General features: G+C 41.2%; 1 protein-coding gene across 1 annotated transcript; it reads left to right on the top strand.

Moving 5' to 3' along the window:
• The first annotated feature begins 249 nt into the window (after positions 1-249).
• Positions 250-23,830, top strand: prrt4b (proline rich transmembrane protein 4b). Its single transcript, XM_072377183.1, has 4 exons — positions 250-343; positions 6,869-7,997; positions 13,739-13,876; positions 21,137-23,830. The coding sequence occupies exons 2-4, from the start codon at positions 6,959-6,961 to the stop codon at positions 23,188-23,190; spliced, it is 3,231 nt and encodes a 1,076-aa protein (XP_072233284.1). The 5' UTR covers positions 250-343; positions 6,869-6,958; the 3' UTR covers positions 23,191-23,830.
• The last annotated feature ends 186 nt before the right edge of the window (positions 23,831-24,016 follow it).

Raw genomic sequence — 24,016 nt, 5'->3', positions numbered from 1 at the left:
ACCGTGTTTCCTGGTGTCCTCGGCTGTGTGTGATCTCCGCTAATGAACAATTTGCTCAGTGAGGTGTGACCACAGGCATTGTGACGGGAGCCAACGGACTACTGATGCAGTGGGTGAGAGAGATAGAGGCAGACATGGAGAGAGAGAGAGCGAGAGAGAGAGAGAGAAATGGAGAGAGAGAGAGAGAGAGAGAGAAAGCAAGTGGGAGGGAGGGAGACTGAAACTCAGTTCCACACAGTCAAACCCACATAGGCTCGCAAAAACCGTCTCGTCTGCAGCACACTCTCTCTCTCACACACACCGCTGGCTGTTGGATTCTCCATCTTATTCCATAAATTCGCAGGTAAGCAACTGACATTCTTTAATCTGCCTGTCTCTGTCTCTCTGTCCGACTGTGTTTTAATAAGCTGGTTTCCAAAAATAGGGGATGCGTGGCTCTGACTCTTATATGCGTGCTGTTACACACCGAGGAACCCACTGTAGCAGCAGTTATACTGTTGGTGAACACACTGACACCTATACCACACTTTATTTCATCAAACACATGTGAGAGGGCTGGTGATTGATGTTGCTATGTTGATACTTTTGACATCATGACTAAGATAAGAGCAAACCATTAATTGGTAAATCTATAGGCAAACAAGCAATACATGAAAAGTGTGAGAGTGCATGTCGGTCAGTGGGACATCTGGACAAACCTCATATAGAAAGCTGGTAACATCTTTAACTTGCATTATTTTTCTGGTTTAGAACACATGATTATATCTATGTTTGTACATTCCATTGTAGATCAAGGACGCACAGAATATATGTGGGCTTGTGCGTCTGTTTTGGTGAGAGCAAATCAGCAAATGTGTGTGTAAGACCCATTTGCATGTGAGTGAAGCACACTTCTACAAACGGAACAGCAGAATCCAAAACGTGCTCAAATCCGTGGGATTAGCACGACGACTTCGGCTTCAGCTGTCACCATGGCAAAGGCAGCCAGTGGAACGCTTGTGTTTGAGAGCGCCCATTGAAATAAGCAGGTTCACTACATTCATCAGCTCTCGGGCTAACACAAGTATTAACCCCAGCACAATTAATGTCATTTCAGAGGAATTGAAGTGGGGTTTTAAAGAGGTGGAGCGCAAGATGCACTGGAATACAGTTGAACTAAAATGAAGAGAAAGTGAAGGAACAATTACACAAGTGTGACATATAAGATGTTTATAGCTGCACTGCTGATATTCTGAGGGGTAATCTGCGTGAAAGAACACATGCTACAGATTAAATGATTGAGGAATTACTCTCATTTGTAAATAGAATGACTCAGGATCTTGTTTGGTTGTAAAGCCAACTGGACATACATCACCTGCTGGGATCCTTCTTGTGACTGAGCTCTTGTGGATACACAACAATGGGTGTAGCTATTCTTAGACAAGAGAACCGCTCTCATTATGGTCAATGCTGTCCAGGGACTATTGACAGTAGTGGTTGCATAATTCCATCTGTGAATTCATTTCAACTCATGACTTAGTTATGGATGTCAGATAAAAAAAAATAATAAATTGAAAATGATTTGGGGGCTAGCTGAAGTAAATGTGGAGTTTTAGGAAGTATAACGTGATATGATCACAGAATGACTTGTGTTATTCATTGTCAAACATGGTTTTGACTGTCTTATGCTCTGCTAGACAGACTATGGGATTCAATCATATCTAAATTGTTCAAATAACCAATGATCAAAGAACTATATTAATATGGCTGTGATTAAGCTAATATCGGTGTCACGATGTGCAGCAATGAGGAGAGAGATTCCAAGACCCGGCCTCACAGGAGTCAAGCAGGCAGGTGAAGAAAATAATTTCACTTAAACACCTCAAACAAACCAAAAAGGTTCTGCATTGGCAGGGTGTCCAAATTCAGAAATCTAAAACATAAAGACAAGTGTGGCAATACCAGAACAAGCATGATAAACAACTCACAAACATCATGATGACAATCTGGAACTTGACATACTGAGGGACAAGAAAGCAAACACAATGCAGGTGAGGCATCAGCAAACTAGGACCCGGTATGAATTAAGATTAGAAAATAATCTTTTCAGTATGTGCAAGGTAGGAAAACCTACAAAATAGAAACAGGAAGAAAAGTTAACCAAGATGCAGAGGGAGAACTGATGACAAAATGAAGTAAATCAGATCATAAACATGGGAATCTGAATGACGAAAACATTACTAAAACGAATAAACAAGACAAAACCCACAGACCGGGATAATTGGCCAGTAACATTGGTTGGCCAGTATAGCAGTCAAGCTCACACATATATTTGTAAATGCATCTGTGAAACAATATTTTCTTATTAGCATTCACCAAAGTGGTATTGCAGTTGCAACTTGAATATTTGGGAAAATGTCTGGCCTATGAAACACAAGACTGCAGCCAACAGGCAGTTAGCCTAACATGGCATAAAAAACAGAAACGGGGGAACACTTAGATTGGCACCACTCAATGCCAAAAATCAGTACAGAATCAACTCTAAAGCATACAAATGAATTCATTACATCTTATTTATTTAATCTCTACAAAAACAAATCACAAAAACCACACCTATTGGCCAGAAGCCGCAACCTCCAGGAGTCCTCTTGTTTTCACGAGGTTTCTCATTCTAACAAAGTACAGCTGGCAAATCAGGGCAAAGGAAACATCGCTGTACAAAATATGTAGTATGAAAACATGATCCTCCTCTAAGGATGTCACTCTCCAGTAAACACAATGATTCCTTTTCATTTGCAGTACTCATGTGGAATGTTAAATCTAATCAATGTTTATGGTAACTGCTGACAAATATAATATGTTGTACTATTGCCTCAAAAAGAGGCATTTTTTCAAACCAGAGTTTATATATGGATCCCTGATGGCTATATTAAGCTGTCAAACACTTAACAGAACACTTGACCTATGTTAGTTTATGTAGAGTAAATATTTGCTGCCATCCAGGAGCCACTGTAAACTCCTCAGATTGGATCTTGTGATATTAAACAGCTGAAAAAGAAACCAAAACATAGAAACATATGGGTGGACTCATATGCTCTCACATGCTACGACACTTTCATATAACCATGGAGATAACACTAAAATGAAAAGTAATGCTTGTAAATATGCACACCCACACATCAGACAGAGAAAAAAAACAGTAACCATTTGCAGGGAGGTGAATTACTACAGTATCCTGGACTGTTTCACTAATCTGCAGACCTTGCCATGCTTACAGAGGGTTTGTTATGTAGTAATGACACTGCCGGCAGCCAGTTCTTCTTCATTTGTGACTCCCCGTGGTGTAAAGCCTCTCAATTTCAGTCAATCAGCGGGGACACACACCCCTAATTCAGTCACTATGTGTCTATTTCACCTACCCCTCTATAGCTTTCCTCTTCTCCTTCCTTCCTTCTCAGAGTATTTCTGTTCTTTTAATAATGTAAGCCTCACTACAGTAGGGTTATTATGATCCCAGAGGGGCTTGCAGTGCTATGTTTCCAACGTCATATTGATGTAAAAGTAGGAAATTTCCATAAAGAAATACGCCACAGCAAGTTGAAGGCAGATTGTGATCAAGATGGCTGATAGCGCTGAAAGGAGAGATAACGTGGGGGCACCTCCAGAACACACACAGAGGCTCTAGCCAACAAACTGACAAGCGCATCAAGGAGACTGCTGCAGAGTTTCCTCTCTTGGACTAATAATGCCACAACAGAATGTCAATATGGTTGGTTTGTCTCTTTCTCTCTCCTCTACTGCTCTTGTCTTTTGCTGTCTTCCCGTCCCTGTCTCTCTCCAACTCGGCTCCACTGAGCGCAGTACAGTGACGGGGGCCCTGTCATTGTCAGGAGCAGCGAGACAAAACGCCAGCAAAATAATAGAAGGGAGTTGTAAACTCCCCATGGACACTTTTTATAGTTTTGTTCCATTTGCACTGCTGTCTGTCAAACCAGCTGTCCTTTAAGCAGGCATGTATCTGATGTGTGATGGCAAGACAGTTTAATTAAATGCTGGGGAGGGCCTAATCAGTAAGTTAGCTTGAGTTGCTTGTTTCAACTTCAGTATTTACTCATAGTGGTTAAAGCTTTTATTACATGACACTGCAGTTCCTCTCAGCTCTAATGATATGCGTTATTGTATTGGTTTTGTGGAAATCTGATGTTCTAACTAACTAATTATTCTTAATCAACATTTAAATTTTGTCCCCACAGCCACCATCAAAATTCTGAACAGATGGGGCCTGTAGGATGGCATACTGCGGCAGTAGGCTTTAGTTAGATGGTACAGCAGGCAGTGAGCAGTTAGAATATTCATTTGCACTGTATATTCAAGGCTTAAAACAAAGTGATCAATTAACTGGACCTTGCTTGTCACAGTTTCAGATAAAATTGGACCCAAGTGCAGACTTAGGCAACGTGGGCATGTGAAGGAGACAAATAAACTTTAATCTCTTATTGAACAAGACAAATAAACTGTCAGAGCAGGAACAGGTAAATTAACACAATCCCAGGGGAACAAGGAGTTCAAATGCTTAGGAAACAAGGAGTAAAGTTCAGACAACAGGGAACGGGGAGGGTAAAACTGATGAAGATATGGTAAATTGAAACCAAAATCCAGGTAATATATATTCAGAGGGAAGTGATAACAGACACAGTGCAGGTGTGTGGTAATCAGTAAACTAAAACCAGGTGAGTGACAGGGACATGAAGCAAATATAAGTGATGATATCATGATATTATCATTGGTTGTCTGGTTATACTTGGGTCCAAGCTAGAGTTTTCCAATGTTCTAATGTTTAAAGCTACTGTTAGAGTAACTTCAATAACATTTTTACTTGTATCTGTATTTTAGCTTGTCTCCCAAGTTTTGGAGAAGGCAATGGTGCTCACACAACATCAAAACTTTCCCAGATCATCAAGAGAAGCTGGTTTCCCCAAATTAGTTATATCTGTGAAGTGCTTGAAGAGCCCCAAGTTCAGCTTGGGGTATTGTATTTTGTTGTACTTTTGTTGTATTTTGAAAAAAACATTTCTTCCAAAGAGATAGTCCTCACTTCTTTATGTCACCTAACATTAAACTGCTTCTTTTTCTACATTTTTGGAAGAGTTAAATCTATGGTAAGACTTCAATCTAAAGAAAAGTCTGCTCTAAACTCTATTTTCAAACAAAAGGTTATTTAATAGCACTAAATATTCCTGAATTATTCAATCATACAAAAAAAGAGAGATGAAATACACTGAAAAACTGTTTTCACTCTACGTGATTTCCCCTTCACCAACCCTAAATGACACTGGATGAAAGTGATATTGGAGTGAAATGTGAGAACTTCAGCCAAAATTAATTATACATAGTTCCTGCTGTTTAAATAATAGATAGATAGACTTTATGCATCAAATCAACATGAGGGAAACTGTGTATGAAAGATCATTTGCTGCAAGCTTCAGCAAGTTTATTGCCTTTCGAACTTACTGGCAAGATGTCAATAAGAAACCAATAAAAAACGCACGCGTGGGTGTTTGTACCTACTAAAGAACTGTACATGCTGATGAACAGCTGCTCACTGTGCTAGGGTGCAGACTTTGGTCTGAATTCACCTACAATCATACCTCTGCATGAATGAAATGTCACTATGTGCAGGTTGGTTGGTGCAGGCTAGAACACAAAGGTGTCTAAAAACAAACACCTCCTTTGGGAACTTATGCTGCTCAGTCAAAGTGCTAAAACTGGGGAGTGTGTGGGAAGCTCTATGTTTAACCCCTTGGTAGTGACACTCTATTCTTAAAGTGAATATCTGACTGTATCCAGGCTGGCTTCACCCCCCCCAGGCATGAACACAGGGGCAGATGGCTGGTCAAATCCCTTCTCTCATGATCAGTGAGACTCCTATGGCTGTGGCTCTACACTGTATGTGAGGGGAAATAGTAAAAACTTAAGAAAGTAGAGAGCTTGAGCGTGGATTTGGAGAAAAGTGAGTTATAAATATAACGGAATAGAGGTTGACAGTGAAGCTGAAATGTTCAGAAAGGGAGTGAGAACATAACAAAGAAGCTGGGAAAAGCTTCAGTCTAATAGTAGCTTTCTGTGAATATCGATGCTTTTTTTTCACTCCCACACAAACATCTTTTTCCATCTGCTTTAAAGAACAAATAAATCTGAGACTGAAGGAGAGCAAGGCCAAAGCTGGGGGTTATTGAGGGGGAGTTAAGTACAGCTAAAGTATACAGGTTGTTGTTCTCACAGGGGGAATTCCTTTGGTGCTCCAGTCTTTTCACTGAGGCAACAGGCTAGTGACTTTGAACCATTTGGTGCCCCACAAAAGAATAAGAGGTCCCTCCATTCTTGTGCTGGCAAGCCGGACCCCAACTCTTTACTAGCTTGCCCCTATTGAACTCCGGACATTATTTTTTGACCACTCCTAGCTGAATGGGACACATGTGGACGGAAGTTCTTTCTCTCATCAGTCAGTCAGTAAAGCAGCCAAACCATTACGACAGTATGCATGTCAGCAACAGCATGACATGAATACTGACTGACCACATCTAACAGTACACCACTAATTGCAGGGTGGCCATAGTACTTAAGCTCTTGTTGTGATTTGTGGTAGGTAACATATTTTGTAACCTGGTAACATTGGCTGTCGCTTATTATGGGTGTCATAATTTCTATACTTGGTTTACTTTAAGGAGGCCATGCTCTGAGAAACTAAAGGTCTGCCTGCCAGAAATGTTTGATAAAAAGGAAAACAAGCAGATGTTAATTGTATCAAGTTTATATCAACCCAAATGTAGCTGTCCACCAATAGAGAAAAAGTATGTCACCAAGTGTCCTGTGTGTTCTTGTCTTCTAGGCCATTTCATAGGCGAGCCAGACAAACCCGCCTCAGGGAGCAGGAGAATGGAGAACAACATGTGACGATCCGTGCAACACTGCCGACAGCATGCTTTGCCTCCAGCAGACCTTAGCTCTTTTCTTCTGGTATTTTTTGATACTCCAGAGGCAGGTTCTTGCTGATGAAGATGCCCTCTGGGGACCTACAGCATCAAATGAAAACCCACCTGAGAAAAAACCCAGTACTTATTGGTGGACCCCATCCCTGCCAAAGCTTCCTTCCATCCCCTCTCTTCGGTTCAAGATCCCTTTTTATGGGAGCTCAGATGATGATGATGTCGCTGCCGTTGCTTTGACCACACCCATCAAAGGGCTGACAGAACCAATCGAATACTTACAATACCACACAGGATCAAGAGAAGGGAGCATTTCTGAAGAATCTCAACAGCCAACCACGTTAACTCCGGAGCTACTTACAAGCGTGACAAAGATACGAACCGAATCACTTCCCACAGGGACATCAGATTCTCCGCACAGCCACATAGCTCAGAGCAACAAAGATGCTCTTGTTTCTCCCACCAGCAGCTTTATCAGAAACGCTCTGTTCACCAACAGTCCCACCAGCACTAACACTCCTGAACAAAATGCAACACATATCCACCCACCATGGGGCACCGCAGTAACTGAACCCAGCATGGGGGCCACTACTCCTCACCTTCCAAAGGAACACACTGTATATGGAGAGACTGGTGAGTCTTTAGAAAGGATTTCTTCAGCAATACCGCCAGAAACTACAGCTCCTACCACTCTGACATGGGCTGCAGCCCAAACAACAACATCAAACCTAGGACTGACGAGCACACATGTTCTGAGGTCTGTTACTCATCCTACCCCTTCAGACATCACATTTGTTAGAGGACCAGGAGATTCAACTGTCAGTGATGCCCTTCTTACAGTAGAAGTCACGGTATCAGAGACTCAGCCCACACAAAGTCAGGCAGACATGGATTTCTCAGAGAACAGAACTGGGATTGGAGAGGAACAGCTTGGGGTCATCTCCACTCCCTCCAGGATCGATCATAAACTAGTCCTCGAATCCATAACAAGCACAACTCAGAGCCAAAGGGCTAACGTCCCAATAGCAGAAGGTAAGCAAAGTTAAGCAAATCAATAGAGGCTGGAATGACTCAATAGATGTGATCACTCATGTGCAGGCAGGTTTTTAGAATTCAATAAAGGGCTGTCAAAGGCTGCCGACAGTTCGGCTTTGATCAACGACATTTCTGCCACAGAGAGTCGTGAAAGACCTGAGATTTGCATGAAAACCAGTTCCTGCTGAAAGTAAAACTGAAGAATCGAACTTCAATAATACAGGGATGAGCAATGCAGTAAGAGCTTTGACTCTTCGAATAATTTGGGTACCTTAAAAAGGCAGCGAAGATTTTTTAGTGTGACATGGTGATCTTCAGTAGTCAAAAAGCAAAAGCATCAGGCTGCTAAACCTGTGGAGATATGACTGTCAGCATCACGGCTGCTCTCAGTACAGGGATGGGAGGCTGCACAAGAGCAGCAGTTGAATGACACATCTTTATTAAATTTCCAATGCACTCTGAGAATAAAACATCGGAAGCCATTGAGCAACATGTAGTAGGTGATTAAAAAGACCATTGACTGTATACCATCAGTTAATTTTGCATTCCACAATCGCTACCAAAGAATAATTTAAACCACCCTTTTTTAGAAATCTATCCATCCCTCTAACCACCCTTTGAACCATCTATAATGAATTTATTAGCACTGATACTGCTCAAACACTGCATGAGCCATTACCCCATGACAATGGAAGGAAAGACAGTTCGATTGAAATTTAATATGCATGCTTTCCACTTGCATGGAATGGAAAAGATTGTCAACTAAAACAAACGACTGGTAGGCTGTATGTTTCAGCAGATCCTAAGGTGACATTGAAGCAATACTCCTATTCAACCGACCCATCCCCCAACAGCAATGGTAGTCTGGTGTCTGTATGTCTAATGAGCTTTCAGAAGGAGATCCTCCTCCAGGTACAGACACATTCATCATTTAGGGTCAAAGGTTGGGCCAGAAAATGATTAGTTGATTATTCTCCGGCAGGGGGAGGGTTAGGAATCCATCTGATAAAATCATGACGGATGATTTTCCAATCTTTCATTCCCACCAAATGTCCATTAATATTGTCTTTAGAATATTGTCTTCAGAACATGACATTTAAATTAGTTTAGTCTGTAATTGTTTTCTAATCCCTTCTTTCTTACAATATATGATAGTCAACATGTTGCTACTGTGGTTTACACTGCTACCTCACAGCTCAAAGGCTCCTGTTTCCCTTTGTGCGTGGAGTCTGAAGATCCTCCCTGTGTCTGTACGGGTTTCCTCCCGTAGTCCAAAATCCATCCATCCATTCATTTTCTATACCCGCTTAATCTGTCGATTGGGTCGCAGGCGGGCTGGAGCCTATTTCGGGCAGTCATCGGGCAAAAGGCAGGGTACACCCTGGACAGGTCGCTGGTCCATAACATGGCCACACAACTACACATGGGGAGAACATGCTAATTCTACACAGAAAGGCACCAGGCAGGAGTTGAGCCTGGAACCCTCTCACTGTGAGGTAACAGTGCTAACCACCACACCACCATACAGCCCTAGTCCAAAATCATACCTCTTATTTTAAAAGAGTTTGCCTTACAACAGACTACTGCATGAGTATGAGCTTGCCTTGCAACAGACTACTGACCTGTTCATGGCGGAACCAGTCTACTGGCCAGTGACATTTGGGAGAGGCTTTGGCCCCTCGACCCTGAACAAGACAAAGCCGTTACAGCTGGATGGATGAGGATACAAAAAATGTATTAGAAAATGACAGTATACGAAGAATCACAATACTTTAATTTTACAAATACCAAATCATTTAGAGAGGTTTGTTTTCAGCTTTTTGCTGTCTAATAAAAAATTAAACAAGATCAAATAAAACATTTATGGATAATAAGTTTTGGTTTTCAACAACTTTTGGGTTTTGACATAAACACCATGAAGGTTACTTTCATTGCAGTTCTGAAGCTTTCTTAACATGTTAGACAGGTTCTTCTAGAATTTGGCATTACATCTATACTTCTATTTTTCTGAGTTGTATGTTCAAAGCCAAAAGATCAAAATCCATTCTTCAGCTACAAACTGAAGAATGGATTTAAAGTCTAAATATGTTGATTTTACGCTTCTTTCATTAGCTTAAAAGTGAATGTTTTTTGCCTTTACATTAGCTGTGTTGGAATTCAACCATTCCAGACTCTGAACTCCCAGTCTGTACTGAATCTGGCGGATGTTTTGTCCGGGGGCGATCGGTGTTGCTCTTGTTTTCAGCTGTGCACCGATGGCAAACAGAGGAGAGGGGGGTCACATGTGAGGGGAGGACTGCTGTGTTCATGTATCAGTATTCTAAGCGCACGCTCAGCGAAATCCAGCTCTCCTGTGGGACCCCCTGGTCGCCAGTCGCAGTTTTGGATGGTGAACAGCCTTCTTGCCATTTAGCCTCCCCTATCCCTCCCCCTATCCTCCCTCCCTCTTTACAATCTTTTTTGTGTCTATACCAAAACAAATCCCTATCACTTTGTCTGTGGACACACATGTCAGCTCTGGCTGTTTTCACAGTTGAAAACACTGAGACAGGGCTGAGAGATGCTTCTGGTAATGAATTAGAAATGGAAACAAGTATTGCTTTTCTTTTTCCCTGGGTGCTTGTGTTTATTGAGCTGGAGTCTAGCAGTAGTTAGAGGATTTTATTCTTGCCAAAGGACACAGGTGGAGAACAATATGAAAATGTAAGCAGGGCATCCTTGTATTATCATACATTATCCCTAATATGAACTCCCTATTTCTGCACAAAGTGAATAATTTCCCCTGGAGGTGGTGAACATCATTGGCGCAAAAAAGCAGAGGACTTATTATGGATCTGGAGAGCATTTGCTATGTGGCCTTACCCTTGAGGAGGCTGTCAGGTATAAAAGAAACAGCAATGCCCTGCATCTGTGTCAGATCATCTATTAAGAGACCATGCAACATGAGATAGCAAGGGCAATTTTAAGAAGCAAGGGAGAAAATTGAAGGTGAAGGAAATGTGGATCCAATGCTGTAAATTTTCCCCTGAAAAGCTTTCCTTCATCCTGTACTTGTTCCCCTCCTCCCACCATTTCCATGTACTAATAGGCAGTGAGACAAGACCCTTAGCACACTCCATTAATACCTGCAAGAATATATGGTCTCCACGATAAGAGCACTAAACAGATTAAGCGTAGCTGGTAACTGCTAGATTGATTATGGAAATGGATTTACTTAACACAGAGAACATGTGACATGAATATCTGATGCCCTTACGATGGCTATATCCCTAACAGCAAACAGCAAAGTTTTTGCTGGTGGTGCATGTGAAGAAACTGATTTATCATTTTGCATTGCGTGGTAAATAAGACAAACACAAAAACCTTTGTTATTCCCTGAGAAACAGTGGATTTCATATCAGGCTTCAAAGCTGTAGCAGCACCTCTTGTCACCTTTTGCTTGAAGCACTTAATTTTAGCCCTTGTTTTTTTACAGTTCATGTACTGAAAGGCCCAGTCTGTTCTGCCTGGTCAACTGTTTTATCTAATATGGTGTAAAACAAAACAAAAAATGAATACATTTCAGAATTTCAGAAAACTGCAATAGCAAAACTAAAGAGGTGCAAAGGATGAACAGATGAACAGACTGACTGACTGACTAACTGACACCATGAACGACAACGTAAATCCACAGGCTAACAAACAACAACGATCTGGCAAATGGCAGGTGAATGAGAACAGGGGACAAGACCAAGAAAACTGAGGACATCTAGGGGTAAAGACAAGGAACAGAATATAACGCTGAAGATTGAAAACAGAATAGAAAGAAATAAAGCTCAAAATAACAAAAAACATGAACTCAGAACACGGACTAAACAACGCACTAAGAAATAAGAAACCAAAACACAGAAAACCAAAATACACACACACAAAAAAAACATCCGTGAGACTCATTCGTTGCGATATTACATATAAAAATTCAAAAAATACAACAGTAATCAGTAAGTGACTTGAGTAGGGTATGACCTACATTGTCTGTGATTATCTTAGACTGACTATCTGATTATCAAGCATCATGTCTAAGTGTGATGCTTAAAACATTATGTGATTCAAATCAGAGGGGATTTAGAAATGGGTATGCTTGTTTCTGTCTGAAATATAAAAGACCTAGGCCTACATACCTTCTTATGTCCTATACTACATTAGAAAAGTGAAAAGTGAGGGCCTGGACTACAATTTAGATATTTCAGCCAGTTCAGGAGTAGTGTCTTCTCCCAAACTCCCAAAAGCATTATATGACCTCTTTGAGGCCACAAGGACATCATGAAGGGGCATTATGTGTGTACTGATTAGATGAAGCTAAAATGATAATTCAGCACTCATGTGGGTTTAGCTACTCAGTAAGTAAAATGGAGATTTATCTTGTGCCTGCCTCCTTCAGTTCCTTTTTTGTTTTTAATTTTGCTCTTTCAGCGTTCCTTACAAATAGCTGATCATCAGAAATGTTGCTTCTGATGTGCTAAAAAGATGGTTTCCACTGTTCTTATATAAGTGAGTGAGTGAATTGGAGCACATGTTTACTCTCATTAAACCATTTGTGGCCGATTTTATTAGACATAATTGAATCTACTGTCACAGGCCTGTGTATTTCTGTCTTTACCGCAGATCTGAGAAGCAGCACTGATCTTGTCTTGTACACACACCGCAACAGAAACTCTACACACAGTTTTTGAAATTAGAGCTGACCCTTATGCCTCGAATTTTTAATTATTCAAGTTGTAATCAGAATGATAAACAATAAACAGAACAACTCACAATCTATGAGTGATATTACCATATGAAACAGGAAAAGTAAGACTTTGAAATTTACATAAAGACAGTAAAATTCTTTGATTTTACAAACTTCTAGGTACTTGTTTTGAAAGGCATTGTGATCAACAACTATGTTCAGGTGTATACATCTGCAGTATTTGTCTTTTTACGAATTATTCCTAATTTTCTTTAGCTTTTTTGCCCAAGATGGAGTTCTAGCTGTGCGGAAGCCAACGGTGAAGTTAATTATTGAGCTCATTTTCCTTTAGAAGTCTAAAAGACTCATGATTATTTAAATGCCATGAGAATGAGTATGATTATTGCCTGTGGCTTGCAGCATTTTAAAGCAATTTAGATTATTATTTTTTTATATCGACTATTTTTGTATCTCAATCAGCATTACAACAGTCATTAATGACACCATTTGGGGCAACATCCAGAAACAATGATTAACTTAATCTAATATGAAAACACATTTTGCTATTGACTTGAATTCAAACAAAAGATAATGGTAATGTGTATTTCTAGCTCTTGTCATTTTTCTTTTTGTACTTCTTATGAGATGTTTTTCTTTTACTCTACTTTGTTGCACTTGTCTATTTGTGATGGAGCAGAGTGTACGCACCCATCCAAATACGTACAAGGATGTCAATGTAATTAGACCACACAGACACAGCGCTATGGATGACTGGCTACAACTAAGTGGATGATGGGCCCATCTCTGACAGAACTGGGTTAAGAAATATAGTTCTTTCATTTTCTACAGAGTTGAGTCTCAGATGTGCTGTGAGCAGGGAACAGAGAGGGTTAAACTGTCCTTTGGCAAGCTCCAGGTTTACTAATCTGTTTAACTCAGACCACTTTGGAAAAGCAGTGCTCTGCAAATTGAATTATATTCCTGCTTGCTTTGAGATCACTCAAAGGTGAAACTGCATTTGTCTTCCCAGAGCTGCCTGGCAAAGAAGATAAGAAGGAAGAGGAAGGTGTGGTTACTTCTGCTGCAAATTGGGATTCTGACACAAGTTTGGCAGACGGTTCCACACCATTCGCTAAACTGCTAACAACATCCCCGCCACAGAGCACAGGTGAGAACAAGTCACTGTCTTTAACATCCAATCCATATGAAGCATGAGTGTGCAAATTTTTAACGTCATGGGGAAAATTAAAAAAAAAAGACTGCATATTGCTTTCTTCATAAGCTATACTGCTGCTGTTTTGATACCTGCAAATCTGTTATTAGACGAGAAGAAACAATTGCCCTGCATTCTTTGCCTGAAGCCACTAATTGCTACAAGCGGGAGAGAAAAACTGCTAATTGAAGCTGTTCTTTTAGAGAGGGACTCCTGAGAGCAGAAAAGATAGTGAACGGTGCCCACACACCAAACAAATATGTCTTTGCACTGTCTCTCAGATTAGTAATCACTAGTCCAATGACCGCAGCTTCTTTTAAAGAACAGAAAACACACACAAGTTCTAAGTTCTAAGTTCCTCTGTTGGTCTGTCAGATCAGTTTGCACTTTATACCAAAGTATTTTTATCAGTTTTGTCAGGGCAGTTTGTCTAATGGTTGTTATAATATTAGTTGTCAGGGAAGTGCTGTATTTTTGTCAGTATTTCTATACACCACTTTTTTTCTTTTTTGTAACACTTAAAATAGGGAAAAACTTGGCTGGCATAGAAATGCCTGCAAACATAAGGTGTCTGCAAACTGAGAATAACTTTACTTCAGGCAGGCCACCATATCCAAGAAAATGAGCGTGTTTCAGGTGCTTTTTGTGCCAGTTTACATCAGCTGACACCTCCGCTGATTCTCTTCTAAGTCACCAGTTGGCAAATTTTAAACAGGGTGCGCTTTTCAATCTGTTTTAATTAGACTAAACTTGCCGGCTCCCCTTCAAGCCACTGCAATCCACCCCTTCCCCGCTCTTCCTTGTCATGCTGTGTGTGACGTGAATCAGTGCCATGTTTGTTGTCAGTCAGTACGTTTTCATGCATAGTTAGGTCAAGCTATGGTTACAGCTTAGCTAGGACATTTAGTTAGACTCCACTTTTTGCTTGTTCTGTTATCTCCAGGTCAAAGGCTGGGACAGGAACCTTGGAGCGCGTACTAAAGATGGAGCCTTGTCCCACTAATGTCAGTTCGACTTTGAAAAATTTAATTTTGAATTGTTCTGGGTCTAACTGCTTACATGCATTTCAGAGGCTGGTTTTATTCAGATTAACACAATTGTATTTTCCTTCCTCTGCTTCCACAAAAACAGAATCTTCGCTGTTCCTTCAGAAGGGCGGAGGTACTAGAAGAGTGCTGTACTAGATAAAAAGGTTCTGCAGACCGAAATGAAAAAGACTTTCACAAAGTGTTCCCAACTCAAGCGAATTAGAAAATGATGCTGCAGAAATTAAAAGAAGAACAAGACATACGACGTAAACCTCAAACATTCCTTGACTTTCATCAATGGTATAGATCGTTTCAGTTTTTGCAAGCAGCTCAAAAATTGTTTGGAGGGGCTAAAACCCATCTATAGATTAACGCATGGTTGGCTTGTTGTGTTACGGAGGCAAACGAGAAAAAGTCCATCATTACAATGACCCCAAATGCAGGACTTACGGCAGAATCAACAGAGACTTTACTTGTACAACAAAAGGAAAAAGCAACTGAAACCTAACGAGAAACAAAAACTTAGGCGACAACATGACAGGTGTCTCCTAAGGTGAGCGGATGCAGGTGAGTAAAAAAAAACGGGGAACAGATGGCAACACGGTGATCACGAGACAAGAGGCAGCTGAGGACATCTGGGGATAGTGGTGGGTAACAGCAGAGAAAACCAAACTGTTAAACTCACCAGAACAATGACTAAAAGCTAGACAGAATCAACAAGAACTTAAAAGGATACTAACAAAATGGGCAGCTGAACTAAGGTAAAGAACATAAGCAACCTACGGATAACCCAACAAAAGCAAGACATAGGAATATCCAGAAACCAAAACAGACACACTAAAAATCCATAACAATCAAATCTGCAAGAAAAGAGCATTTCCCTCTTTGCAACAGTGTAAGTTATATATATGTTTACATATTGTAAAATCAATGAGATTCTCATAATGTCCCTCTTACACATTAGTGGATTGTGAATATTCCCCATGAGGCTGATTTCTGGTCGGATGGGTTTATAAAAAGATACGCTTTTGGCCCAGTTCACAGGAGCAGATGTAACCCACATTACCTCTCCCAGAATAGCAGGTGATGTCAAATGATTTTCAAAAATAGACTTGTCAAATGTGCCGTGCGCTAATGATGGAACGCTGCAGGTCTATTTAGTTTGGTGTGTCAAAATCAAGGAAGTGAAGCAACAATGTTATTACTCTTTGCATCTGCCAAATGTCTGAGCTCACCCAAAGCAAAAACTTGTTCTTGAATGTACTGGTTGAAAACATTTACAGCTATTAAACAAACCCTTGACTTGTCTTTTTACATCATGCCAACTGTTTAAGAAGCGGTTTAATTATTCCCCACACGCACAACTGTCTCCTCCTAAAAATGCGGGATTTCACAGAGCTCCCATAGAATTGCTTTTTCTAAGGTGAACCTAATTGAAAACGAAGGCAATCAGATCAAAATTGCTTGAAGCCCTCAGGTCCATGATGCAGAATGAACTTGCAGCCAATTAAGGATCAATGTGGGGTTGCTTCAGTTGCTTTATTACCTCAGCTGCTCTCTGGTTAGGTGCCTCAAGTGAGACCTTTTAAGATTTACGAGTGAAGTTGAAAGAAATTAAGACATAAATGTAGCCCTGTTCACTAACAGTGATTCGACTGGGGATTCTCATTGCTCATTCTGCCATCACACTCCATTAATGATGGACTAAATTGTCTTGAGGCAGCTTGAAGTCAATCATCTGGAAGTGCTGCAGATATTTAGACCTGAAATTTGACCATACTGATTGAGTAGGAACAAGATTCACATTGGTCAGCCCTACAATATGGTTCAGGTTGAATTGTCGGGTTTGATATTAAATGACTACATCTGTACTCCACGGAGACTGAATCCTATGGAACTGGTGAGCCCCAGAACATTTTGTGAGGACTTCAATAACATCACAGTTATTGAACTTTAACAAAATTCAAAATAGCTAGAAAACATATTGTAAGTGGGAACAGAGAAATTCAGTTAGCTGAGGCAGCACAAGTGGGCTGTGAGAGGCAGTGCAATCAAACACCTGATGAGGGCTGCTGCAGCATTTTCTATAAAGCGCACATGCCCAACCAGGACCCAGTTGTATTGGCTTGCAGAGGTGCTCGCTGACAGCTGCAGACATCATGGACGTCATCATCAGGGGTGTGCATGAAGCTCTTTGCAGACACATGTCTGCCACATGCTCTTATTGAATCAGTAGCTGTGATGGCAGACCCAACCATAAGTAACAGGCGATCTGCAAACTTACCCTACCTCTAACAACTGCACAAAAGCAGTCATTTTGATGGGCAAACATCAGGACCGTATCATTTTTTAATTTGCAGAGCATATCAGCACATTTATTTTAGATGGATACAAAGACCAATTGAAACCACTATTTTTTTTAATAAGGCTATGAAATCTCAACTCAGTTTTTTTTTAATTATAAAGAAAGCAAAGCTGCTGGAGAGAACTTTAAACGTACAACTCAACCAAGTCCACAACTGATATATTTAGCTGCTGCATTTTTTTTCTAAGACCTTCAATGGCTACCTGACAGGAAATCGAAAAATGTCCGTCGTGCTGATCCAAGCTTGCACCAGCTGCCTCAGAAAATGTAAATAGGGGAACAAAAATGTCATAAAATTGTAGATTTTAAACTAAATCTTTAAAATATTTAATTAAGTCAGTCCTTCCATTTATAGATTCTCGGTCGGTTTGCACAGAAGATTTTGTTTTCTGCCTACATCTTAGCACAAGGGACTTGTTCACACAGGAATGTATCAGATGACCAGACAGCACGCAGTGGAAAGTAACACTCTCATCCATCATTATACTGTAGCCACCAGCACATACCAATCCCTGTCCAGGCCGCTAGGTCGGCCCGACAGCTCAGATGGGACGCAAACTGACATGAGCAGGGCAAAAAACATGGCACTAATTCAACAACCGTCATGTTTTCCACTCAGCCTGACTCACTGACATCCAAGTCATCGCCCTGGAAAGTAAACAAATGGACAGACAAGTCACTGACCTGACACTGTGCTCAACCCCACATATTCTATTCCGCAGTTTATGCCCACACCTCTGTGTTTGTTTTACACTCAACCCACATTTCCCTTACAGAGTTGTCTGTTAGGTTGAGATAATATAGCTGGAACAATCATATCAAGGTAACATATATTTAGTCATAATTTAAAGCTTTTACCAAGATTAAAAACAGACCTTAATCATTTTTATGTTCTTACTTTAGTATCTGTGAGATTACAGATTTCAAGCATTATGCGCTTATTTAGTTGTAAGTTTAAATGCAGAGTTATTATTTCAGCGTAGTGCTCTGAATACTGATTACAGTCACTGATTTATCTGTTCATTTTTCATCTGTATAGCATCAGGGATTTATCGCTGATCAATCCACCATTTTACTCCAGACAGAAATGTTAGTCACTGCCGGGTTGATTACAATGAAATATTGGGTTTTGGCTTTATTTCAATTTGATGGATCAACTTGCAATCTGAGACAGATTTTTAGGTTATTCATCAAGAGCTCTGCGGCCACATACAATTAAATGTTTAGTGCTAATTGGCGTGCGAATAGTGAGCAGATATCACGCTTGACATCAGAGTATTAGCATGAGTATGTCAGGGTTTCCAGTTTGTCTGTTTATGTGGAATTTGGCTACATTTGAAGGTGCATTTGTCTTGTTTACTGGTTGGGTCTGTCTTTTTCATATAAATCATGTTAATAATATCTAGAAATACAAACAGACTTCAGACTGTGGTTAAGTTTCTTTAACTGTTCATTGATTTATACAAAAAAAGTGTTTGGGGACTGTTCCAAATATGAAAAGTAATGTTCTGGGTGTACCAGACACGTCAGGATATAATGTTTAAATTTTTCTCACACCCTCCCAGCAAATCATATGTCAGCGTGAAACAGGATGTTTGGTCCATTTGCCTTGCTCACTTAATGGCTGTACAGTTCATACTTTCCTGTCTGAGCTGAATGGCATGAAAGTGAGACACACAACTGCTCTGACTGATGCACACCCTTTCTGTCTTAATAATACAGCGCTAAGCAAAATTGATCATTATGAGAGAGAAGCAGTTAAGGAAGCAATCAAGATGGCATTTTGCTGGTAATGAATAATGAGGCTTTAATGGGAAAAAAGCAGTGCAGCAGCTTAAACACAAAGCCTCACAAAAAGGTGAATCAGTGGTTTTGCTCCTCCTGCAGAAATGATGAAGCCGAACTGCTGCGTCACACTGAGAAATACTCAAGCAGCTTGTCGTGGGCTCATATTTCCTCGAGCTTGACATTTTCATCACAGCCTGGCACTGTGACTTAACACTGAGGTCAAAAATGGCACAAAGAAAAAGATCAAGAGAAAACAACAAACAGACGGCAAAGAAATGCTCAAGCACTTTTGAAAGTTGTCCGTATCTGTGAAGATTTGCGGCAAAAGCAGAACATAGTTTTCTTTACAGGGGGTACATGTAAATACATTAATATATACATACCCCCAAAAATACTACAGAGACATTATAGAAAATATGTGAAACTACATTTTTGGCAGGGGGAGTTTTCATGTGAGCAACATCATAATGATAACAAAAACTTACTGTTCTATCTCTCCACTCCAGGTGCAGAACCAGACATAAACAGAAATAGCAACTGGCATATATTGGTTCCATACACTTAAAAAGCAGCAACGACTGGCAAAATTAGAAACATACAGCATGGGAAGAGACCATTAAATTTCAGGCCAGTCAGAAAGAGTAGTGACGTTTGCTAAAGAAAACTGCCCCAATTTAAAAATAACAGAACCCACCTATGGGAGTTTCCCATTTGAAAGCATGTTGAAGAGAAATCATCAACAAAAGTGCAAACTAGGAGACCAGGACAGGGTGGGATGGAAAACACAAGAATAAAGCCCATAAAAAACATGTGAGGAGGACTTAAACAAAAATGTAAAACCACATAAATTCTGCTTTTAGACTTTTGTAGGAAACCAATTAGACATGTTCAACTTATATACGCGAAGACTTAGGGGTTTTGTGGTCCTCATGTCTGCACATCAGTTTAAAACTGGCACATAAAATCGCCACCAGATTTAATGTACTTTCCAGGTATCGCTAGATGCAGTTTAACCACTGTTTGACACTCATGGCAGTGCACTTTGCTCATGCTAGGCTATATTTTTAATCAGAAAAAAAGTGGTTGTGTTACATGAAAATGCATTTAGGCTATACATCACTAAACCTGCCTGTTGTGTGATTAAGTGTGTTGTCAGTATATCCTGGCCATTTGTCCCTGTCACTGTGTCCATTATAGCTTCAGACTCATTATGAAGGAGTTATTGTCTCTGACAAGCCTGCAGAAAAATGACTAATGAACTTGTGTGTGCAAATCAGAGGCTGCTTCTCTCCTTTCTTTTGCATTGGCATAGCTTGTCTTTGTAAGAACAATTTTTTTAAGCTGCCACAGTCTGTAAAATACGTGTTTTTGGGGTTTTTTCTAGCTTGCACACGACAGTGGTTATGTTTTATGACAAAGAACAAGCACCAGGAGGCAAAGAGAGTGACTAATGTTTGTCTTTTTACCCCATCTGTGATGCATTATGCTGTGTGAAGTAACTTGTCTGCGTCCAGTTATTTAACTAGATTAACATGTACAGCTAAAATGAGCTTTGCAGGCTACTCTGTGAATTACACAGAAACACAAGGTTACGCCTATTCTCTAAACTGAACCACTTCCTCCCAGAGCTAAAACATGTCTAACACAATCATAAGTAACTTGCATGGAAACTCCAGATGGCTTACGTAATGCAAGAACAGCTAGCTCTGTGGTTCTGAGTGGGTTGATCTTACACATACGCACGCACACACAAATGCCTCCTCTTTGGGCCCAGCTTTACAGAGGATTAGCCCATTAGAGGAACAGCACTCTTTCAGCATCTTGGATCAAAGCCAATTTGTTTCCAGCTCAGGTAGTTCAATACTATGCATGCTTTTAAGTGGTTAAGAATAATGTTTTTACAGCTATTCAAGTCATCAAGTGGGGACACTTTCTTGTTTTCTGTCTTCTCGGTGACTTATTCTGATAGTAATCTTGTTTATCCTATGAGCTTTGCTGTGTAAATTTCATCAAAATCATGTTTTCTCTTTGCAGGAATTCCCCCTGAAACCCTATCTGTACTTGCATATACAGATGACTGGATGTCTAACCTGGCAAACAGCGATGTGACCTTACTTCCAGACTGCAATAAAGAACTCTCTGGAATCTGCAATTTCTCGTACACATGGGATGCCACAACTGTCTCGGACATCAAGCCCACACAAAACACCAGTGCCACAAACCAGTCCAACAATCTCTTCCTGATCCCAGCTCCACCCATGTTGGTGCCCTTGTACACGGACTGGAACAGTGCCATGGCAGCTTGGGGCTTGGCCTGGGAAGCACATGTCTATGGTGCTGGCTGTGGTTTTGCAATGCTTACACTAGCCTCTGCACTCAATCTGCTCTGTTTGCCTCTGCGATGCCCTTCAGGCTGTGGCTACTTCGCTCTGGTCAGCTTGTTCCTCCTTGCTGCTGGTTGCACCAGGTCCTTCTCACTCCTGTATGATGCCTACGGCCACCAGGACCGCATACCCTCCACAGAGGCCTCACTGATGCTCTATGAAGCACCTTTTCCTTGCCTCACTGCAGCTTTCGGTCTGGTTTTCCTTCTCCTCTCAATGCGCTCAAGAATGCAGCTCTCCTATTCAGCCTTCCAGAGACCGTGTTTCCTGGCCTGTCTGGTGTTCTTTCACTTTGCAGCTGCCTTCGGTCCGGTAACATTAGTGAAGTTCTACCAGCCAAAGCCTCCCCTGTGCCTCTCCCTGTCACTGATCTCCCGTGGAGCTTTTGTGGGGCTGGCAACATTTCTATCTGCTGCCTATTTTGTGTTCTACATCTATGTACGAGCAGACTCAAAGCACATCTACCACCTGAATAACACATCTCCCACTCCGGCTGAGCGATACAACCGCTGTCCCTTTGCTGAGAGCCGGGACTGGAACCGCGCAGCTGTAACCGTTTGTCTTTCAGCATTGTTTTCTTTGGCATGTGCAGGACTTCAGTTATATGCAATGCTCAATGCTATGGGTCTCGCAGGCGGGGAAGAGGTCTTCCACCCATGGCCTTGGTGGGCTTTTCAGTTTAGCTGCAGACTGTGTGAGCTCGGGGTTTGTTTCACCTTAGGCTTGGTGGTTGCACAACCAGTTTATTGTTCTGACCAGCTTCCTGATGCCGGAAGTTGCTGGACTGAACTCCTAGCATCCAAGTCGCCCATCCTCCCTGGGAGCTACCAGTGGACGCTAAGCCAACAAGAGAAACTTGCTATTGTCGACACTGTTGGGCTTGGAGAGACAGAGAATCTTCCTCTGTACACGCTAATGGATGAGAGGCTTGGTAGCAGCCTGAATGGCCTGGACCTCCTCTATCACAGCAACCGGGCCTTAGCATACCGAGACCTAGACTTGGATTTGGATTTACGAGGTTCTGAAAAACCAGAGGATGGGGGAGGCAGAGAGACCTCAGGTGGATCTTCATTTACCAGTGACTCCACTGCAGATCTGCGACCACCTTCACCTATAAACCTGCGTCGCAGCATAGATGAAGCCCTCTTCAGTGAGGCCTTGTTTCCCATGAGTCTCTTCAGCCCTGTTAGGCCTATCTGCTGCAGTGACATGTCTGTAAACAATCACTGGACTCTTCCCAGCAAAGGCCTCTGTGATCCCATCTCAACTGACCCCGGTCTTTATCGGACATCCTCCTGCATGGACATGGCCTCACAACTCCAGCCCCCTTGTTCCCAGTCTCATGGTGATGCCACTGAAGGTGTGCCAGCATCTTCCTCCATGGGCTCATCCTCAAGCTGCTCCTCACCTGACCGTTGGAGAGGAAGCTCCTCATCATGCTCCCTCTACCGAACCTCTCTTGGAGGCTCTTCGTTGGTCCTCTGCCCGAGCCCAGAAAGACACGCGAGGCATCTTCTTCAAGAAAGAGGCACGGGCCAAGTGGTGACCTCTGACCCACAGAGGCAATACCAAACTCTAGGAGCTGCCTCACAGGAGAGCCTGGACTTGTCGACTGAGACAGATCGATCAGTGCAGGAAGAATTCATCAGTGTTTGCAGACAAATCGACGCTTTAAGTGTCTGTAGTGAGACTATTGATTTATAAAGAAACTTGTGATCACACTGAGGACCCGAAATGAGTGTCTGCTTTGTGCTGCAAGTTGACTGGATTTTTACAGAGTATTTGATGGTGCATGTCAGCTTAACATACACCATAAATAACCTAAAACTGCCTAAAAGCTTTTGGAAGTTTGATGAGATTTCCATGTGTGGTTAATGGATGTCACTGCGGGTCTCAAGTGCCAAGACTGTCAAATGCCAAGAGGTTTGTAAATTTTACATGTTTGATAAAAGCAGGTTAAGTTTGTAACAGTCAAATCAAAAGTAACATTTTACTGAGTGGTGATATAACAAGAGCTGATTTGTGTAAATGTTTTTACTGCATTCCAACATTCCAACAGATACTACTGCGACTGAATCAAGTACTTAAATACTACTGAAGTCATAACCTTTCCAATCACATGGTTATCAAATCTAATGCTGATTGAATGGGGTTGACATAGTTTGTCAAAAATATACACTCCCCCATTATCAACATATTTTTCAGTTATTGCGCAGCAGTGCCCTCTACTGGTAAAAGGCACATTATATTTATCATCTGCTTCATTTAAAATGGACCAGACAGCATCTTCTATGACAGGCATACTAACTTATTTATGTTTGAATATAACTTTCCTCTGCACACTGCTTAATAAAGTTTGTTTTATAAAATCTGGCTTATTTTCCTTTCGATTCCAAGAGGCATCTGGCGTCACGTGTTTGCAGCTCATGCTAAAAACAGACAGCAGTCCAAACACAGTATTATGCATTTATTCATCTTCGACATACTAAACAGAAAAAAAAAAAAATGCAACTTTCACTGTAAACATGTT

Source organism: Leuresthes tenuis, unplaced genomic scaffold (assembly GCF_036924035.1).
Source record: "Leuresthes tenuis unplaced genomic scaffold, fLeuTen1.0.hap1 SCAF_23, whole genome shotgun sequence".
Lineage (NCBI taxonomy): Eukaryota > Metazoa > Chordata > Actinopteri > Atheriniformes > Atherinopsidae > Leuresthes > Leuresthes tenuis.
The sequence above is the reverse complement of the archived record's forward strand: the minus strand, read 5'-3'. Positions and strand labels throughout refer to the sequence as shown.

Coding starts and splice junctions, on each gene's coding strand:
- prrt4b (XM_072377183.1), top strand. CDS start 6,959: ATGCTTTGCCTCCAGCAGACCTTAGCTCTTTTCTTCTGGTATTTTTTG. Junction 7,998..13,738: donor TAACGTCCCAATAGCAGAAG/GTAAGCAAAGTT, acceptor TTGTCTTCCCAG/AGCTGCCTGGCAAAGAAGAT. Junction 13,877..21,136: donor ATCCCCGCCACAGAGCACAG/GTGAGAACAAGT, acceptor TTCTCTTTGCAG/GAATTCCCCCTGAAACCCTA.